The following is a 17,740-nucleotide window of genomic DNA, read 5'->3' on the forward strand; positions in this document are numbered from 1 at the left end:
TGAAAACATAAGTCTAGAATTTATAGAATCCCGAGAATACATGGACGTCCATGAACCCCAGTGCAAGAAACAAAACTTTCGGAGCCCCTATACTATATGCAAGGATGGGAAGCAGGGGGAGTACAGAGATGAGGCAAAGGCGGTGTTGGCCCTCAGAACCCTTACGGTCTAAAGGAGATCAGCTTACGTACAAACATGACCGTAGCATGAGGAAGAAAGGGAAAATGGCACAAGAGCCGCAGAACCAAATCGCTGTAGAACCGGGCAAAGACTGAGATTGAAATGGCACCTCGTCTGGTCTTGGTAAACAGTGGGGAGAAGAGGGCAAAGCACAGGCAAAGCAGAGAGGTGAAAACCAGAGCAAATGGAGAAAATGCATTCTCTGGACACGGGGTCAAAGAGAAATGCAGGATGGAGCTGGAAAGAGGGATTTTGTCCAGATTTTGTCCAGTCAGGGTGGCCTTGAATGGCAAGCTACCAAATGAAACTTGGTTGTGCAGGTGAGGGGGACGGTCCGTCCACAATTGTTGGAAGAGGGTGATGTGACCAGAGCCAGTCTTCGGGAAGGTGGCACCAGGAGTGGAAAAAGCCTGGAGCCTGGCTAGGAGAGCTGGCAGAAGCCTGTAAGTGTTCGTGAGGGGAGTCCTGTAATCAAGGGTGGGGCAGGTTCGAGAGCCATTTTCCACCTAGAACCTGCAGGTGGTGGCGACTACTTAGCAAGGGGACCAAAGGAGCGGGTGAAATCAGGGCAGACTCTGGGGTGCCAAGTCTGGTTGACCAGGAAGGTGATTATGACACTCAGAGAATAAAAGGAATCTGAAGAAAGAAGTAATTTCCTAAGGGAAAAGGATTAATTCCGTTCTGGACGATTGTATTAGGTGCGAGTGAAACATTCAGGTGGAGGTATCCTACAGGTGGCTGTGGACCAAAGATGAAAGCAAACTAGCTATCCCATAAAGACACAGAAATGATGTACTGTGGACAAGTTTACAGATTCAGAAATGCGTGCTTGAAGAGCACTATCAATAAAGTGCCTGATCCTGGGATCCGTTTTCATCTTCTCAAGCCAGTCATCCAGAAGCTGTCTTCCTTCGTGGATGTAAGTGGAGGTGTCTGGGAGACCCTGCTTAATGAACCTAGAAAGTGGCTTTGACATGGAAGGCATCTGGCCAGCCATCGTTTCCCCCTAAAACGAAAGATTGCAGCCTCGTAAAAATCAGTAAAAGTAAAACTTGTATGCATGTGTGTGTTACATATGTATGTACATACAGGTGTAAGTGTGCATGTGTGCAACACACGTGTGCACATATACACACCTATATATACACATATAAAAATCTCTCTACTCCTTCCTACTTAAGGGGAAGGCTATCTACGTCTGCAAGCTAATAGGGCGACCAAACATCTAGCTTACCCAAAATAGTGCTTGTCTATACCCGTGTCCCTGGCGAAATTACAACTATTGGAAATAGTACCGTCCTCCTCTTGCAGACTGATTGAGTACTTCAGTTTTTAGGATTGGTTGGCTCGTAAAGAACCTTTCCAGAACAGTGCATGGAATATCACATTATAAGCTTCCTTACAAATGAAAATATGTGTGTGTGTGTGTGTGTGTGTGTGTGTGTGTGTGTTTAAGCCAAACCTAAAAAGCTGAGAGCAGCTGCTGAGAAATAGTATTTACTTAAGAATCATACATGTAAACATGAGGATAACTTAACTACAGAACATAGTTTAGCTTTTTGTGTAGCTGAGGAATTACGGTTATGTTGCTGTTGTATTAGAATAATTTTTAAACATCATCTTGAAATAGAAATGTGTATTTTAAGTACTAATGCGAAGTTAATGAAAAACACTTTTTAAATGTATGCAGTTTGTTTATTTTCTCTGTAAGAATCATAAATGTTAACAAATTATGGGGTGCCTGGGTGGCTCAGTTGGTTAAGTGTCTGACTTCAGCTCAGGTCATGATCTCGCTGTTCGTGAGGTCGAGCCCCACATTGGGCTCTGTGCTGACAGCTCAGAGCCTGGAGCCTGATTCAGATTCTGTGTGTGTGTCTCTCTCTCTGACCCTCCCCCATGCTCTCTCTCTTTCTCTCTCAAAAATAAACATTAAAAAAAATTACCTACAATTGAAGTGATTAATTAGTTATCAGCAAGGCGATTTGGTCAGACATTATACACAAACTTTGGTATATTCCAGATCGCTTTATTGCACTTGTGAAGCTGTCTTGTCTAACCTGAATTTACATTCCATGGTGATAACATGGTAAATGTAATGTGATTAAAGTCAGTGAACATAAGAAAGAAAGAAAGAAAGAAAGAAAGAAAGAAAGAAAGAAAGAAAAGAAAGAAATAAAGAAAGAAAAAGAAAGGAAGGAAGAAAAAGAAAGAAAGAAATAAAGAAAGAAAAAGAAAGAAAGAAAGAAAGAGAAAGAAAGAAAGAAAGAAAGGAAGGAAGAAAGAAAGGAAGGAAGAAAAAGAAAAGAAAGAAAGAAAGAAAGAAAGAAAGAAAGAAAGAAAAAGAAAGAAAGGAAGAAAAAGATAGTACCCTCTTTCTCAAAAATATGCTAACAATACATTTTTGGGACCCTTCTAACAGTTACAAGGTATTTGACTTCAAAATCTAACCCATTTTGTTCCCAAAACTCCAACCTGCCTTTCTCTCCCCTTTGCCCCTCTCCTATCATCATCTGTGGCAGAGGACCAAATTCAAAGTTTTTCTCTGAAAGGATCAATAAGTCTTGTTGCACAGTGGCCTTTCTTGGATGTGTGACATGCCAGAGTTACAAATATGAAGCCCCTCCAGTGCCCTCTTCGATGAGCAGTGGTGTGCATGTTTGTGGCCCATGTACTTCTGTTGCACTATAATTCTATGAAAATTAGCCATCTGTGTAGTAACTCTATGTTATCAGGATTTTTAATTATCAGTAATAGACCTATGCATTCATGAAATACACATAATGTAAACACCGATGCTGTAAAATGCGTGTGACATAAAAACCCTTACCATGTGCCATAGAAATGGAGTTTACCATGGTTCCTCGATTTGGAAAATTTGGATATGTGAAAACAAAGACAAGCTTTTCTATAGTGTTTTTACAACTCAAAGAGTGAATAGTTTTTACAACTCTCAAATAGTGAAATTAGGAAACTTATTTTATCACAAAGAGTGAACTTTCAGTCTTCCAGTATTTGCCCAGAGGTAGCATTCCAGATTTCTATTGGCTACTTCTCTGACTGTCACATCAACTTAACAAAAGGGTAATTCTGCTTTTATCCCAGCACAGCCACAAGAAATAGATGTACCCGGAGTATCGTGATCATTATGGTAATTTTATTGAACGATAATCCATGTACTTGGGTGCAATGTTTATTTATTTGAAAGGAAAATGCTTGTGTGTGTCACTTGGCCAAAGAATCAAGAGTATTACACTATTGTTGTTTTGACATCCACTGTTACCTAGGTTAACTTTTGTTTTACTGCCTCTTTTTCAAGTCATAATTTCATACTTATGCATTTATGCATTTATTTGTGATTAATCATTTCATATGAGAAAATAATCCTGTTTTTTCCCATTGCAGCCTTTTTTGGAAAATACCTCAATGAATATAATGGCAGCTACATCCCTCCTGGGTGGCGAGAATGGCTTGGATTAATCAAGAATTCTCGTTTCTATAATTACACTGTTTGTCGCAATGGCATCAAAGAAAAGCATGGATTTGATTATGCAAAGGTAATTTTCAGGCACTTTCACACTGCATCAATTTACTTTATGTGTAATGGGGAAAAGCCATTTTCAGTGAGTTAAGTTATACATGAGATTGGCTTTCTATGTTCTCACAATGTTAGAATGAGAAATTTTAAGGTAATTTTAAACTCCAGGCAAGAAAAAGATTTTCAAGGAACACTGACTTTGACTAGTGATTTTTTTCCCTCATTAGGATGAAAGGCAATCAGCCTCTGATGAAAGTTATCATCAAGAAAATCATAGATCTCTCCACTCTGTCTTGTGATAATTTTTGATTTCTCTGCGCTCCAGAGGATTGGTCCACATAATCAAATGTTCATCTTGTACCATTTTGCTTTTCATTGGGGTAAAAGTATATTTCGTCCATGGCTTCACGTTTAGATGTAAGAGTAAGAGCAGACAAGTGCAATAATCGAAGGTCAAGAAACCACGGTCCTTTCTCTTACTCCTGTGGGAGCAAGCTTTGATACATGGCAAGGACACACCTGCCCCATGGCGACTCGAGTCCATGAAAGTCTCTGAGGCTATCAGTCCTAGGATTTCCAAACCGGTTCATAGACACTGAAATCGACATGTCCCTTGGCTCTCTGATAAATAGATCCTAGATTAGACTTTTTTAAATTCACAAACGTTTTGTGATTGCCAACTTAAAACAAAACAATTTTCAGAGGACAAGAGTGAAGGGGGAAATATCTTTGAATTTAGCCTGCTAGTTAGCCTAAAATATGCTCTTCCCTTATAGCCGTGCCCATCTCTTCCTCGCTTATCTAAAAGAAGCTGACAGTCTGCTCTATCCAGCATAGATCGCTGTGAAAGAGCCATTGGTAGAAGTCAGAAAGAGGGAACTTGATTTAATTTTGGCACAGTGCTGCCTTTATGCTTGGCCCGATTTGAGCCCAAGGAACTTGGTTGGAGATGAGGTGTAAGCCTCGCTCTTTGGTATCCCTCAGAAAACAATGAATGCAAATGAAATTCACAAACATTGCTAATAGGATTCCAGACTCATCAAAGTCGAGAGCTGGCAGGGACCTTGGAGGCAGATTTGAGCAATGTCCTACAAAGTGCACTAATTGTCACTGCTATCATTTTTTATCTGTGGGGATGCTTTCATGCTCCTTGTTCAAGCTATTAACCTTTCTTTCCCTGTTGTCCTAAGGAGAGCAAAGTAATCAAGATTCCCTCCAAAGACTAAATTAGCGTAACTTGCCCATTATCACAGCTGATTAAGTGTCAAAGACAACTGTGTCCAAAAAGAATATATGGCGCTTTTTTTAGTGAGAAAAGGAATGAATCAGACACTCCCATGGAGGAAGGTGATAGCCTGTGGACTTGTCCTAACAATGACATGTGACACAGATTTCCTCCCTTGGGCACTGCTTTGGCAGCTGTTCTGGTCCTTGAATCTACATGTGATTAGTCATGCCTGGAAGCCTCCACCATGGTGAACGTTGTCTGGGCACTTTCTGAATAAAGTTTGTACTGGAACTCCAGGCCAATGATACCCACTTGGAGGAAGCAGGTGGTTTAATTTAAAATTTTCATCATTCCTCTTCATTCCATTTCTTCCTTCTCCCTTACAGAGTTGCATCAGTCCCTCAGACTGTGGCTTAAGTCATTTTATTAAGAAGTCAGGCCCAAATGCCAGCAGCTGTATCATTTTAGTTGTGCAATTAACAGTATAATCTGCAGGAAATCAAATGCTCCCCATATTTAGTGTTTCAAGTAAATTAATTGATAAAATATTGCAGCTTTTCCCTGTGTACCCAGATTTTGGCTATGGCTTTCATTAGCAATTAATTACTGTGTAATTCCCACAGGTGAAATTTTAATTTAAAGAAAAGACCTTTGCTTTTGTTTGTGCATGTGGCTGTGTGTGTGTGTGTGTGTGTGTGTGTGTGTTCTGCAACTGTGAATTTGTAGTGGGCGTGGGTGTTTCCTGCCCTTGAAGTAATTAAATTTTTTGTCAACGAATTACATCAATGAAACCTGAGAATGAAATATGTATCCGGTGTTTCATGTTCTCTAGCATTTGGATTGCCAGATCTGATCATTATCTTGGACAAACAGAACTTGACTTTTTTTCTTTCTTAATTGCTAAGTTGTGCTTTACTTAAAATAAAATTTTTGCGTGTTACCAACCTAGCAGCCCTAGCAAGTAACTGGCAACCGATTTTCTCTGTTAGGGAAGATGTTTTGCTGCTTTGGGAGTCATTTTCCTTCCTGCTTTAGACCTTATCTCTTCGTTCAGGGAGATGCTTCTGAAGAAAGCAGTATTCAAATGTGATCTGATGAATGTCACCTTTTGTAATTTTTGTTTTGTGTCAAATGTATGTTTCAGGACTACTTCACAGACTTAATCACTAACGAGAGCATTAATTACTTCAAAATGTCTAAGAGAATGTATCCCCATAGGCCCATTATGATGGTGATCAGCCACGCTGCGCCCCACGGCCCCGAGGACTCGGCCCCACAGTTTTCAAAACTGTACCCCAACGCTTCCCAACACATGTGAGTAATAACATCCGTTCTGGGACCTGCTGAACACAGGCTTTTCCTTTGCTCTCCACCTCCCACCTCTCCCTCACCCCATTTCCTTCCACACCGTGTCTCCAGAGGCCGGAATACCAGCTTCTGATATGAGACCATGGCGCAGGCTGGCCACAGGGCCTTCTCTAGTGGTGTTGTTAGGAATCATATTTCCAACATGTATAAGTAGCCAAATAGAAAGGAAGAGAAGCACATAGGCTTACTGGGGGAAATTTTTATCAAGTGTTCCCTTCAGTTGTCTTAAATACTATTCCTGAGCGTGACCTAATAATAAAAACAACAATCCAGTGGTATGCTTTTCATAGCAACAGACTGGCGATCCCTGGTCTGGTTGTAGAAACGCGGGGTTATTTTCTAGGTGAATAGTGTCGTAGCTTTGCTACAGATGTGCAATTAGGATTGCTGCAGAAAGCTTGAATGGGCTTGCCCGAGAGGCCTTCTCAGGTCACGGCTTTAAAATACCTGATGTTTCTTTTTGAGAGGCAGGATCCTTGGTAAGGAGGGGCGGGGAGGCTCGGGGAGGGGGCTGATGGTGTGGGGGGCTGAGGCAGAGAGCATAGAGCTGCGTTATGCTGATGATTCTCACTAGCCCAGAGTGCAAAAGTCTAGATGCTTTGGCAGCAAAGAACATGAGTTTGTTTTGTACTCTGTCGACATGCTTCCTTCCCACCCATGGCAATAACATGCAGGCTTCCCTACAGAGCAGTTGGCTCTGTGTCTGCTGAAGGATCGGCCATCAGACAGGTAGGGAACAGGGAACTGATATCTGTTTCTTTCATCACTAAACCTCCAAAATTGGCTCTTAATCTGTTTATGCTTAAATATCATCCGTTTTCATCCACACTGACTTCCCAGCCACAATCCCAGACAGAAAGAAAATAGATTAAATGTATTTATGAAAAGAGAAGCACTGAAGGCACCATCGTTGCTGGTCATTCCATATCCCTGAAGAACCTTTCCTGATTTCTTATTTCTTATAACGAATAAACTGATCACTTTTGGTCAGTGGTACTTAATGCGTCTTGATCACATCAAGTGATTTAGAAAGAAGGAAGGGGATCAGAACTGACAGAAGATAGGAACTAGCAGTAGATATAAAGCCAGGACGGATATCCTACCGAACATGCCCAGTGGGATAGGAGGAGGGAGGTGTTTTAGTGCAGACAATACTGTCAACAAATAAAGAAGTTTGCCCCAGCACCTGGGGAATGTGGTCTGGATGACTCACTGTGTTTGGGAAAGACCCCTGTGGTTGGATATATAAGTCTCTGAAGGTCTACCTACATATAACCTTGCGACTAAATTCATGAGTGAAGCCCACAAGTGGCAAGTGGCTGTCCATTACAGATCACTTACAGATTCAGCAACCTGCTGGTTCAGAAGTCTCTACCAGGTTCTTCCGTGCCTCTTTCCTTTTCTTTTTTTAAATGTTTATTTATTTATTTTGAGAGACCGAGAGAGAGCCCGTGCGCACCCACACGAGGGAGGGAGGGGCAGAGAGAGAGAGAGAGAGAGAAAGAGAGGGTCAGAGAGAATCCCAAGCAGGCTTCATGCCGTCAGCACAGAGCCTAACACAGGACCCAATCTCATGAACCGTGAGATCGTGACCTGAGCCGAAATCAAGAGTAGGAAGCGTAACCAACTGAGCCACCCAGGCGTCCCTCTCTTTTCTTTTGAATCAGAAATCAGTCTGTGTAGGTTCTGTTGTTGCCCTGGCAGATTCCCAGCCTATGGTGGCTTTCTCCAACTGTAAACATTACCGGTGTTTTCCCGAGTTTGAGGAGAAGGGATTGACAAAATGTGGTGTTTTATGGCTCCTTAGAAGTCATCCTGCCTTTGAAGCTTCCAGGCAAGGTCCTGGGCCTCCAGAAGAATCAGCCACAGGTCAAAAGGTTCTGACAGCTCAGTGGCATGCACAGACAATTGTGGGAAGAGAGGAATCTGCAGATTTCTTAGGGCCTTAGTGATAACTAAAAAGCAGCATCTCTGACTCCAGCAATTAAAAATTCTATTTGACTCCACAGATATTTACGAGTAGTGCTATATAGTACGGCAAGAATGTAGGCATGAGGAAGACATGAGTGCCAACATTGGGGAACCAATAATCAAAGACAGGGATTGGCACGCTGGGGTCAAATCCAGCTTGCCACCAGCTTTTGCTAATAAAATTTTATTGGAATACAGCCATGCCCATTGATTGATGTGTTATCTGTGGCTACTTTCACAATTCAACAGCAGAGTAGTTGTGGCAGATACGCTATGGCCTGTGATGCCCAAAATATTTACTCTCTGATCCTTTACAGAATAAGTTTGTCCCCAACCCCTGCTCTAGGCAGGGGATGGGCAAGTGTCCAAACAGCCATATCACCGGTAGGAACAGAAGTGGTGAGTACTAGGGAAGGCATCCAAGGAGCTACGGAAGTTTGGGGGAAGACCCATTCACATCTTTTAGGGGAATAAGGAAAAGTCGTGGAGAAGCAGACATTCAGAATGGGCCTCAAAGAATGGGCAAAATTTCTGCAGCTGATCCTGTAGTTTGGGTAGATGACCTCAGGAAGACGATGTGGCACGGACAGGTGGTCGCCATGTGAAGTAAGGCGACCTAAGATGTGACCTAAGAGAATGGAGTGCAAGGAAAGCAATAAGGGTTAGAGCTAGAAAGGGAAACTAGCAGAATTTTGAGGGCTTGAATGGATTTGTATGTAAGCATAAGCAGAGAGTCACTGGAGGTCACTTGGGAGGGTAGTAACTTGGTCGTTTTCACATGTAAATTGTTTCAGTTATTTCTTTTTGTTCAAATGGACCACGAGTGTGCCTTACTTGTGATTCTATAAAGCAAAATCTACACACGACAGAGCGAAAAATATTTAGGCCTTTGAGACAAACAAGCCTGGGTTCCTTTTTCATCGGTCCTCCCTAAGCAATTTTTTTAACCTCTAGGCACCTCCATTGTCTCATCTGTAAAATGAGGATAATACTAGCATGTTGACATGATGTCACGAACAAAAATTAAGAGAGGAAGCGTAGCTAAAGTCCCCACAGAGGGCCCGGGACACAGATGCCACTTCAGAGATGCTAATTCTTAGTGTTCCTTTCTATCAAGATGAACCACATAAAGCCACTCTTTCTTGATTCCATCTTTCTTGACCTACAAAAATCTCAATTTCATTAGGCTCAACCCGTGTTTAGGGGAAGCAACTGAAGAATTGACAAGTTGATACATGTCCGTTGTGATGTGACAAATCTCCTGACAGGCTAAGCCTCACACTGTGATGAGCCTCTCACACCTGGCCATTCCAAAAATACAGACAGGCTAAGCACCAATCTGGGCCGTGTTATCTTTTCCAGATGCAAAGTGTGCTCAAGGAGCAAGGGCCAGTTAGGAGAACACCCTTCACCATAGAAAATGAAAATCCATGTGGTTGATTAAGTGATTCAGCTTCTCTTTGCTGCTAAGCCTTGGGCTTCGGTGCACCTAGGATGGAGAGATCTGTTGTGTCTCCTGTGGGTCTTAGGAGCCTCAAGACCCTGGCATCTTAGTGGTAAAGGTTTCCCCTAACTGATGCTCACTCGAGGAAGGGGCTGGGGTGAGTCGGTGTGTGGCTCTTGTCCCTGAGCGACTGCCCGCGTTCACGGTTCAGTCTGTAGACACGAAGAGTGAGACAAATGAAGACAGGCTGCTAACTGTGGTGCATGGGGCTCCTGAATGGCCGGTTTCCTTAGCGAAAACACGAGCCACACATTCAAGCAAAGGGATGTAAGCAGTTAAGTACTTTGCAGAAATGTTTGGCAAGGCCCTGAAAACACTGAGAAGCTGTAGACGCTCCCTTTTTGAGAGAAGCAGGTAACACGAACACGCTCCTTTAGGTCACCTTCCTTGGTGGTCATGCATCATCCAGATGCCTTTCACGTGGCCCAGCGTTGTAGTTTTCTGACCCTCGCAGACCGGAGTGAATGCATTGTGTTTCCACGGTGTTTTCCATTCCCAACAAAGGAAGGAAGCCAGGCCAATACTGGCTTATTGGCTTTACACACTGAGGCTAGAGACTATGCCCACTGACTAAGAATGTGGACAGATATCGACCACGCGTGACATGGGGCAGTGTTTAATCAGAAGCAGCTTGGCTGTTCACGGCCTCGGTGATATCTGAGGGAGCCTCCATCAAAACATCACACATGATAATCCTTATCCTAAAGCCCTTCACTATGGGGAAGACCCTTCTGTGCTTTTCAGTAAATCATCTCCCCAGTAGCCTCATACTAATTCTGTACCCTCACTCTCGCTTTGACATAGCTTTTCTCTCCTGGCCTCCGTGATGTGATAACATGAATCAGTGACAGGAAAGGAGATTCCATTTACCTACCTGATGAGTCTGTGGGAAGCCAAGAGACTCCTTTGTCACCTTCCTACCAACCCTGTCCCTATCGACTTCAATTTTTTTTTGTTCTAGGTCAACACTTCTTTCTCCCCCTCCCCGGAAATGTGTGTAATTGTGCATGTGTGTGTGTGAACACACACATGCGCGCACACACACACACACGAATTCAAGAGAAATCTAAAATCTTGGTAGAACAATCCAGGTGCACTAACTTGCAAGGATCATTCTGAAACTGTGGTTTGGGGATGACATAGTATGTTAAAGGGACAACTAACTACCTCTGTGTAAGCCTCAGAACAAAGTTTCTGAAACACCTTTATTATCTGAAGTTGGAAAAAAGGGTTTTTACTTAAAAGAGTTTGCACATTCTTACTTCACTTCTTCCACAAATCCATAAAAGAGAAAGAAAGTGCTTTTGGAAAGGAGAGAATTGTGTTTATTTTTATTTTTTTAACGTTTACTTATTTATCTTGAGACAGAAAGAGAGAGTGCAAGCAAGGGAGGGGCAAAGAGAAGGGGACAGAGGACCCGAAGCAGGCTCCAGGTTCTCAGCACAGAGTCCCATGCGGGGCTCGATCCCACGAAGCACGAGATCATGACCTGAGCTGAAATCAAGAGTCAGATGCCTAAGCGACTGAGCGACCCAGGTGCCCCGGAGATGAGGGAATTTTAAATTCTCCATAAAATCTTTAATTTGGGCAGAACCAATTTCTCCTTTCCTATGTCCCCACTTTGTTCTTCTCTCATTGAGTACATATCCCATTGCACTGGCTATTTACCAGACCCTTGAAGGCAAATTGCACACCCCCAGGGGGCAGCATTCACACAAGACAATGGTGCCCTGGGGTGATGCAAGACAGCTCTTTCCTGAAGGCGGTCACACTTTGCACCTCTCCCTCCTGGGCCTGGGGCACATGGCTCCTGCCGCCTTCCCTGCCGTGATACATTTTTCTGTAGTAAATGAATAAGCGTGTTGACCCAACCACCTACGTGACATTAGAACACTTTTAATAGTATAAAAATATTGAGGCAATCAGTTTTATGAATTAAAGGACACTTAGAGATCATCTAATGCCATGAATTTTTAGATTAGAAACTGGAGGCCCAAATTCTATTTAAAAAAATAAAAGACCCAGGTCAAATGGCTTTACCCAGGTCACATAAGAGGTAGGAAAGGACGAAGCTGGAGCCAAAACTCCATTCTCTTGGCCCCAGGTGATCTTTCTGCTGCACCAGTCTTGCTCAGTATGACTCACAGTCACGGTTAATATTAGAAATGGTTCCTGTGTGTGTGTTTGCACAATTCTATCGGAGTTTGCAGTACCTTAGAAGACTTTATAAAATTAGTCTCCTGATATACCTATAATCAAGATCATTTGATATTATTCTGCATGTATTCAAATGTTACCCACCTAAAGACATTTGAACTCAGGTGGGGAATATCTCCACAAAGTCAATTAAATAAGTTCAATTTGAGTGAAAGCTGAGACGGTGCAACTTGGGAGATTAAGTATAGAATTTCCAATTTAATGCTTTGAGTGTGTGTCTTAAATCTGTATAACTGGCTTATTCTGGGAATTGAAACTTATTTCATTTCTTAGAGAATGATGGTCCTGCTACCAAGACCCTTTACGAGTTAGATCATTAGAGTTTTTGTTGTTGTCCAAGACTAAATAACAAATGAAGAAAACACATGTTCAAATATAAAACACTAGAAAGGTATTTCTTTTCACTGGGTGACAGCAAAGGCCATCAGCAGTAAAAATGAACTGCTAAATTCTGTGTAATCCCCTGAATATGGATTTAATATACAACACGTGTGTTTCTTGAACCTATTTCTTTTCTGGGAAGAATTCTTCTCCCCAAATACCCACCCATCAAACAGAAAGGTGACATTATTGATTTTCAGAATTCTTATTCTTGTTATGCCAATAAGCAACACAAGAAAGAAAATCAAAGCCCAAAGAGAATTAGCATTGATGGAAAAGGTCGAACTTACAAATGTGTGGTCTAAAGGATCTGTGATCTAGTGCGAAGCAATAAATCCAAACAAATAATGACTGCAGAAAACCAGTGTGCAGAGAAGCCTTACTGGGGAACGTTAACATTTTAAATATAGGAATAGTCTGTTGAGGGCTACAGGCATGTTTTGTGCCTGGAACGCACACTTACAGGTAAAATCCTTCTCTGAATAGACAACAAGAAGTCTTACCAGATCAAGCATATGGATTTTTTTTTAAGAAAGCAACAGAAACTTGGGGCGCCTGGGTGGCTCAGTCGGTTAAGTGTCCAACTTCAGCTCAGGTCGCAATCTCACAGTTTGTGAGTTCAAGCCCCGCATCGGGCTCTGTGCTGACAGCTCAGAGCCTGGAGCCTGCTTGGGATTCTGTGTCTTCCTCTCTCTCTCTCTGCCCTTCCCCCTCTCAAGCTCTGTCTCTCTCTCTCTCTCTCTCTCTCTCTCTCAAAAATAAATAACATTTTAAAATATATTTAAAATATTAAATAAAAATATTAAATAAAAAAAAAGAAAGCAACAGAAACTCAGAAACGCAATCTGTTCATTTGTCCTCTCACTTTTAAAGCAGACAGCTAGTGTTACCTACGCTTTTTGCTGCTACACCCAGTTTGCTTCAGAGGGTCAGACTTTGTCTTGTATTGTCAGCAGGTGTGGACACAGAGCAGCTGGTAGGACGCACTTGAACGGGAACCAGAAACGGCTAATGTTTTAAATCAAGACGAACGTTAAGGATCTTAGGACTTAATTTTGAGAGAAAGAAATATATGTGCCAGATCTTTTAATGACTGGGATTTTGAGGAACTTCTTGGGGACTGTGATGCAGGACTCTGGTCATTAGGATATCATGGAAGAAGTTCCAGCCCCAGCCCATTCTTTCTGAGTCACTTCTGTACACTTCACTTTCTCATTTGTAAAATGGGAATGAGATATCCTCCTACCCTCCAGGGTTGCCACAACAACCAAAAGAGCTATTAAATGATCTTTCCTAGATACCTGTATAAGACCTTTCCCAGCTACCGGTGAGTATGGGTATGATGTGGTCCCAGGATTTGTTCTCTGGCATCACTGAAGTCTCTTCGAATCCTCACCAAATACTGTAGCTGGTATTCCCATTACATAGATGAAGAAACAGAGGCTTAGAGAAAAAAAAAAAAAAAAAAAAAGTTGCCCACGATCACACACCAGTAAGTAACAGGGCTGGGATGAGATTTTGGGTCTGATCCCAAAACATTCTGGAGCAATTGATTATGTGATTTTATGCTTTTCCCTAAAACAGTTACCTGCTTCTTTCAGTGGTTTCTGTTCCAGCTGACAGCTCCAGGTCCTGTTTGAATAATTGTGAGTCAGTTCTTTGGGAAGCAAGCCTTAATTATCACTGGGGGACAGAAGGCTGCATCTTCCAGGAATCTGGCAGACCCCGGCAGGAGGCAACCACAGGTCTTTGGCAAAAGATCACTTTTCAACAACATTGTCAATTGCAGCGACCCCCGAACTTACACCTGCAGGTCCCCGAACAGCTGCCGTTCTGTGGGAAGCAGTGGCAGTCTGTCTTCCTTTAAAAGGCAAATGTGTACCCCCCCCTTGCCCCCTGCTGAGATCTCACCTGGGATTTCATCCCCAGAGCTGGGGGTCAGCTCCCCACTGCGAGAAATTAAGGGGGGTGGGGAATAAAGGCAACGGTTGGGGGTGGGGAAGGACAGCTCTGACAACAGACCTGAACTCTCCTTTTAATATAAGCCAGATTTAACATATGTCATTCTGTAAATCTGGGAGTCCAATTTGAGGCTTGTAATTTGCTGTGACCTTTCCCGTTCCTCCAAGTAGATGGAATTGTGCCAAGCACATCAAGGTAACCGGTAGAAGATATAATTTGCCCGCTGTGAGCCTTCGTTCTGGTTCCCTATTGTAGTTTTTATTTGTGTTGAGGTTTTGTGGTTTTAAAAAAGTCAACTCGATTTATTTTAAAATTAAGGCAAACCAACATCAAAGGCAGTAAGAGGAAGATGTTTAGGTATTACAAAGAAGCCTGTGTAATCTTTTATAGCCGTATTCTTTTTCAGGGCACGTATCAGTAAATGGTTAGGGGACCTTTCATGACCCACTTGCTATATTTCTCTGACCTCGAGCTACCCCCACGGGTGAAAATCCTTTTCCTATGGGGTTTAGAAGCCTCCCCTCTCCTCCTCCTCAGCCTCTCAATCTAATCCTGTTTGTACCACAACATGCCGCGTGAAGAATAAGAAACAGGGCTTACATTCCTTCCTACTGCACAAGCTCCTGAGATGCGACAGGCTGATCCTGCCTGTGTTCACTTTTAGATATGAGGAACCCTTTCAGGCCAAAAAAAAAATGGGACCAAGTGGTTCATGAGTCATTTATTGGGGAAGCAGAAGAAAGCTTATATGGAAAGTTTCTCTTAAAAAGAATGGCGGGCGATACCTGAAGAGCTTGTCTGGTTTTTAACGCGACAGGATTTTCTCAACCCAGACACTTATATAGAATGTATTTATTTATTGGTTTATGTAGGAAACTCATGTGCCTCTGTACTAGGCACTTTTAAGTGATGTAGAGATAGATAGATAGATAGATAGATAGATAGATTTATTTCTCAAAAGAGCTTTTGAGGAAAGGTACTATTATCTCCATTTACAGATGAGCAAATTGAACCACACCTGCTTTTTCTACTCTGCAAATCTGTCCCTTTAAAAAAGGAGTTGACTTACACTAACTACTGAGCACAATTTATACAATTTTAGGTACAGTGCCTTCTGTGTTCAGTGTTATATTGGTATTTGTGCTGTCGTAGTTCTGCTAGTTAACCAGCATCCGTACTGATCATCAGGGTAATTTTTTGTGCCAAGAAGGTCTGTGGTACCAAAACGATGTTTTCAACTATCGAAAGAGAAGTTCTGTAAATCCACCGGCAGAAGAAAATGTATAATAACAGGCAGCATTTATATAGCTCAGTATACAAGTATGTATCCCAGAAACTCCAGGTTTACCCCAAGGGAAATTGATATCACAACAAACCAGAAGGGTACATGTCAATATCCCTGAATTCGCCTGGCTTGCAGCGACTGTTTCTCTGGCTTTATAATGTAAATGATGGCAGAGGGTCATCTTCATTTGTCATCATCCACAATTTTTCACTGAGAGGATCCTCCCCTCAGTGGACAGTGGCTACCAGCTTTCTCAACCAACATAGATGGTTACTTGTTCTGTGAGACCAGTTACTTGTAAAGTTGGGGTTCATAGAAAAGCAGTCTCAGATATAGAAAGCACCCCGCACTTCATTTTTTCTTTCATTTTGTTAGAGTAAATGGGCTCTGGAATGGAGTCCGGGATCTACCACCTGATGACTTTGTTAATCTGAGGAAATTGTTTAACTTTGCTAGGCCTCAGTTTTCTCAACTGTAAAATAGGAATGATAAACCTACTTCTTTCTTTTTTTTTTAATTTTTTTTTCGTGTTTATTTTTGAGACAGAGGGAGACAGAGCGCGAGTGGGGGAGGGGCTGAGAGCGAGGGAGACACAGAAACCAAAGCAGGTTCCAGGCTCTGAGCTGTCAGCATAGAGCCCGATGCGGGGCTCGAACCCACGAACCGTGAGATCATGCTCTGAGGCCGAAGTCGGACGCTTAACCGACTGAGCCACCCAGGTGCCCCAGATAAACCTATTTCTAAGAACAACAGAGATAATTGAATCAGTTAAGGTGTACAAAACAACTCAAAACCCAACACATGGTAAATACTAAGTTTTTAATATTAAACAACTTTTGCATGCTTAATAACATCTAAGGAGAAAGTTCAAGTACATTGTAGTCTGGCAGAGGTAAAATATACACGAGTAATTCTCAGTGGGAGAATTACTCTAGTATAGATATGTACTTTGGGAATATGAGGTGGCAGCATCTAATGGTCAAGAGATTTGGGTTAGATGATATCAAAAGGAAGGGGACATTTTGTGGGTCCCCAATGGAATGTGTGGGACACCACTTGGGTGTCTGCAATAAATTAAATAGAAGCTTGAACCAAGATGTTTGAAAGTAATAGGACCCACCACCCTGTAGTTAAGAAAAATTGGGCTCTGCACCGATATTGATTTGTCTATTAAAAGAATAGCTTTATTGATCAGCATGTATATTGCGGGCGTAGAATTGGTTATAATTCCAGCAAATCCAATTAAATTAATAGTATCTATATATAACCTATGTATCCTATATATAGGAAGGGGAAAAACTCATAGAGACTAGATATATAAGTAATCAATAAAACAGCCCAGTAAACTCAAGAGAAAAGATATATTGAAATTATGATTATTATTACACATATTTGTGACTATATCTAATAGCCCAATTAGCAATGAAAGTTTACGACTTAATATCACCATGAAAACTTTCCCTTCTGTATTACTGAGTTTTATCTGTAGATATTACAATACCATGATCATCTTGATGTGTTTTTACACATTTTATTCGATGAATCCAAATGAACTTACACTAATTACTTTTTTAGCTACCGCTCTTGGTTTTATAAGGTTGAATGCACATGCCTTTAGAGGATGTGTGCTGTTTGGGGTGGTGAAGATTTTAGTTTTTCCTATAAACATAGAAGGTACATGGGAGAAAAAAAATACTTTAGCAATGTGTAAATGACCTTTCCGAAATGATTGTTTTACAACCTTTAACTTGAAATATTTCTCCAAATGACTAAAAATATGTATAGTAAGAATTCTCTCTGGATATTTTCAGAACCCCTAGTTACAACTATGCACCAAATATGGATAAGCACTGGATTATGCAGTACACGGGGCCCATGCTGCCCATCCACATGGAATTTACAAACGTTCTACATCGCAAAAGGCTTCAGACTTTGATGTCCGTAGATGATTCTGTGGAAAGGGTAAGCATACCAGTTTGCCTCGGTGACAGATTTTGGTCCAGCTGCCTTTGTGCGGACCCATTCTTGCCAATTCTGTTTTTGTTTCATTGTTGTTTTTGAGAGAGAGAGAGAGAGTATGCATAAGTGTTCAGTGATTTTATCTACCCT

The 17,740-nt window shown here is 41.9% G+C and overlaps 1 protein-coding gene across 6 annotated transcripts in view; it reads left to right on the plus strand.

Annotated features, from left to right (window-relative positions):
- Nucleotides 1–17,740, plus strand: part of SULF1 (sulfatase 1) — a 177,906-nt gene that overhangs the window by 113,858 nt on the left and 46,308 nt on the right. For all 6 annotated transcript variants that reach the window (XM_042923558.1, XM_042923557.1, XM_042923560.1 and 3 more), the window contains 3 exons: nucleotides 3,583–3,734; nucleotides 6,088–6,257; nucleotides 17,443–17,593. In XM_042923558.1, the coding sequence (XP_042779492.1) occupies nucleotides 3,583–3,734; nucleotides 6,088–6,257; nucleotides 17,443–17,593 (473 nt within the window). The remainder of the gene's footprint in view (nucleotides 1–3,582; nucleotides 3,735–6,087; nucleotides 6,258–17,442; nucleotides 17,594–17,740) is intronic.

Source organism: Panthera leo, chromosome F2, assembly GCF_018350215.1.
Source record: "Panthera leo isolate Ple1 chromosome F2, P.leo_Ple1_pat1.1, whole genome shotgun sequence".
In the NCBI taxonomy this organism is placed as follows: Eukaryota; Metazoa; Chordata; class Mammalia; order Carnivora; family Felidae; genus Panthera; species Panthera leo.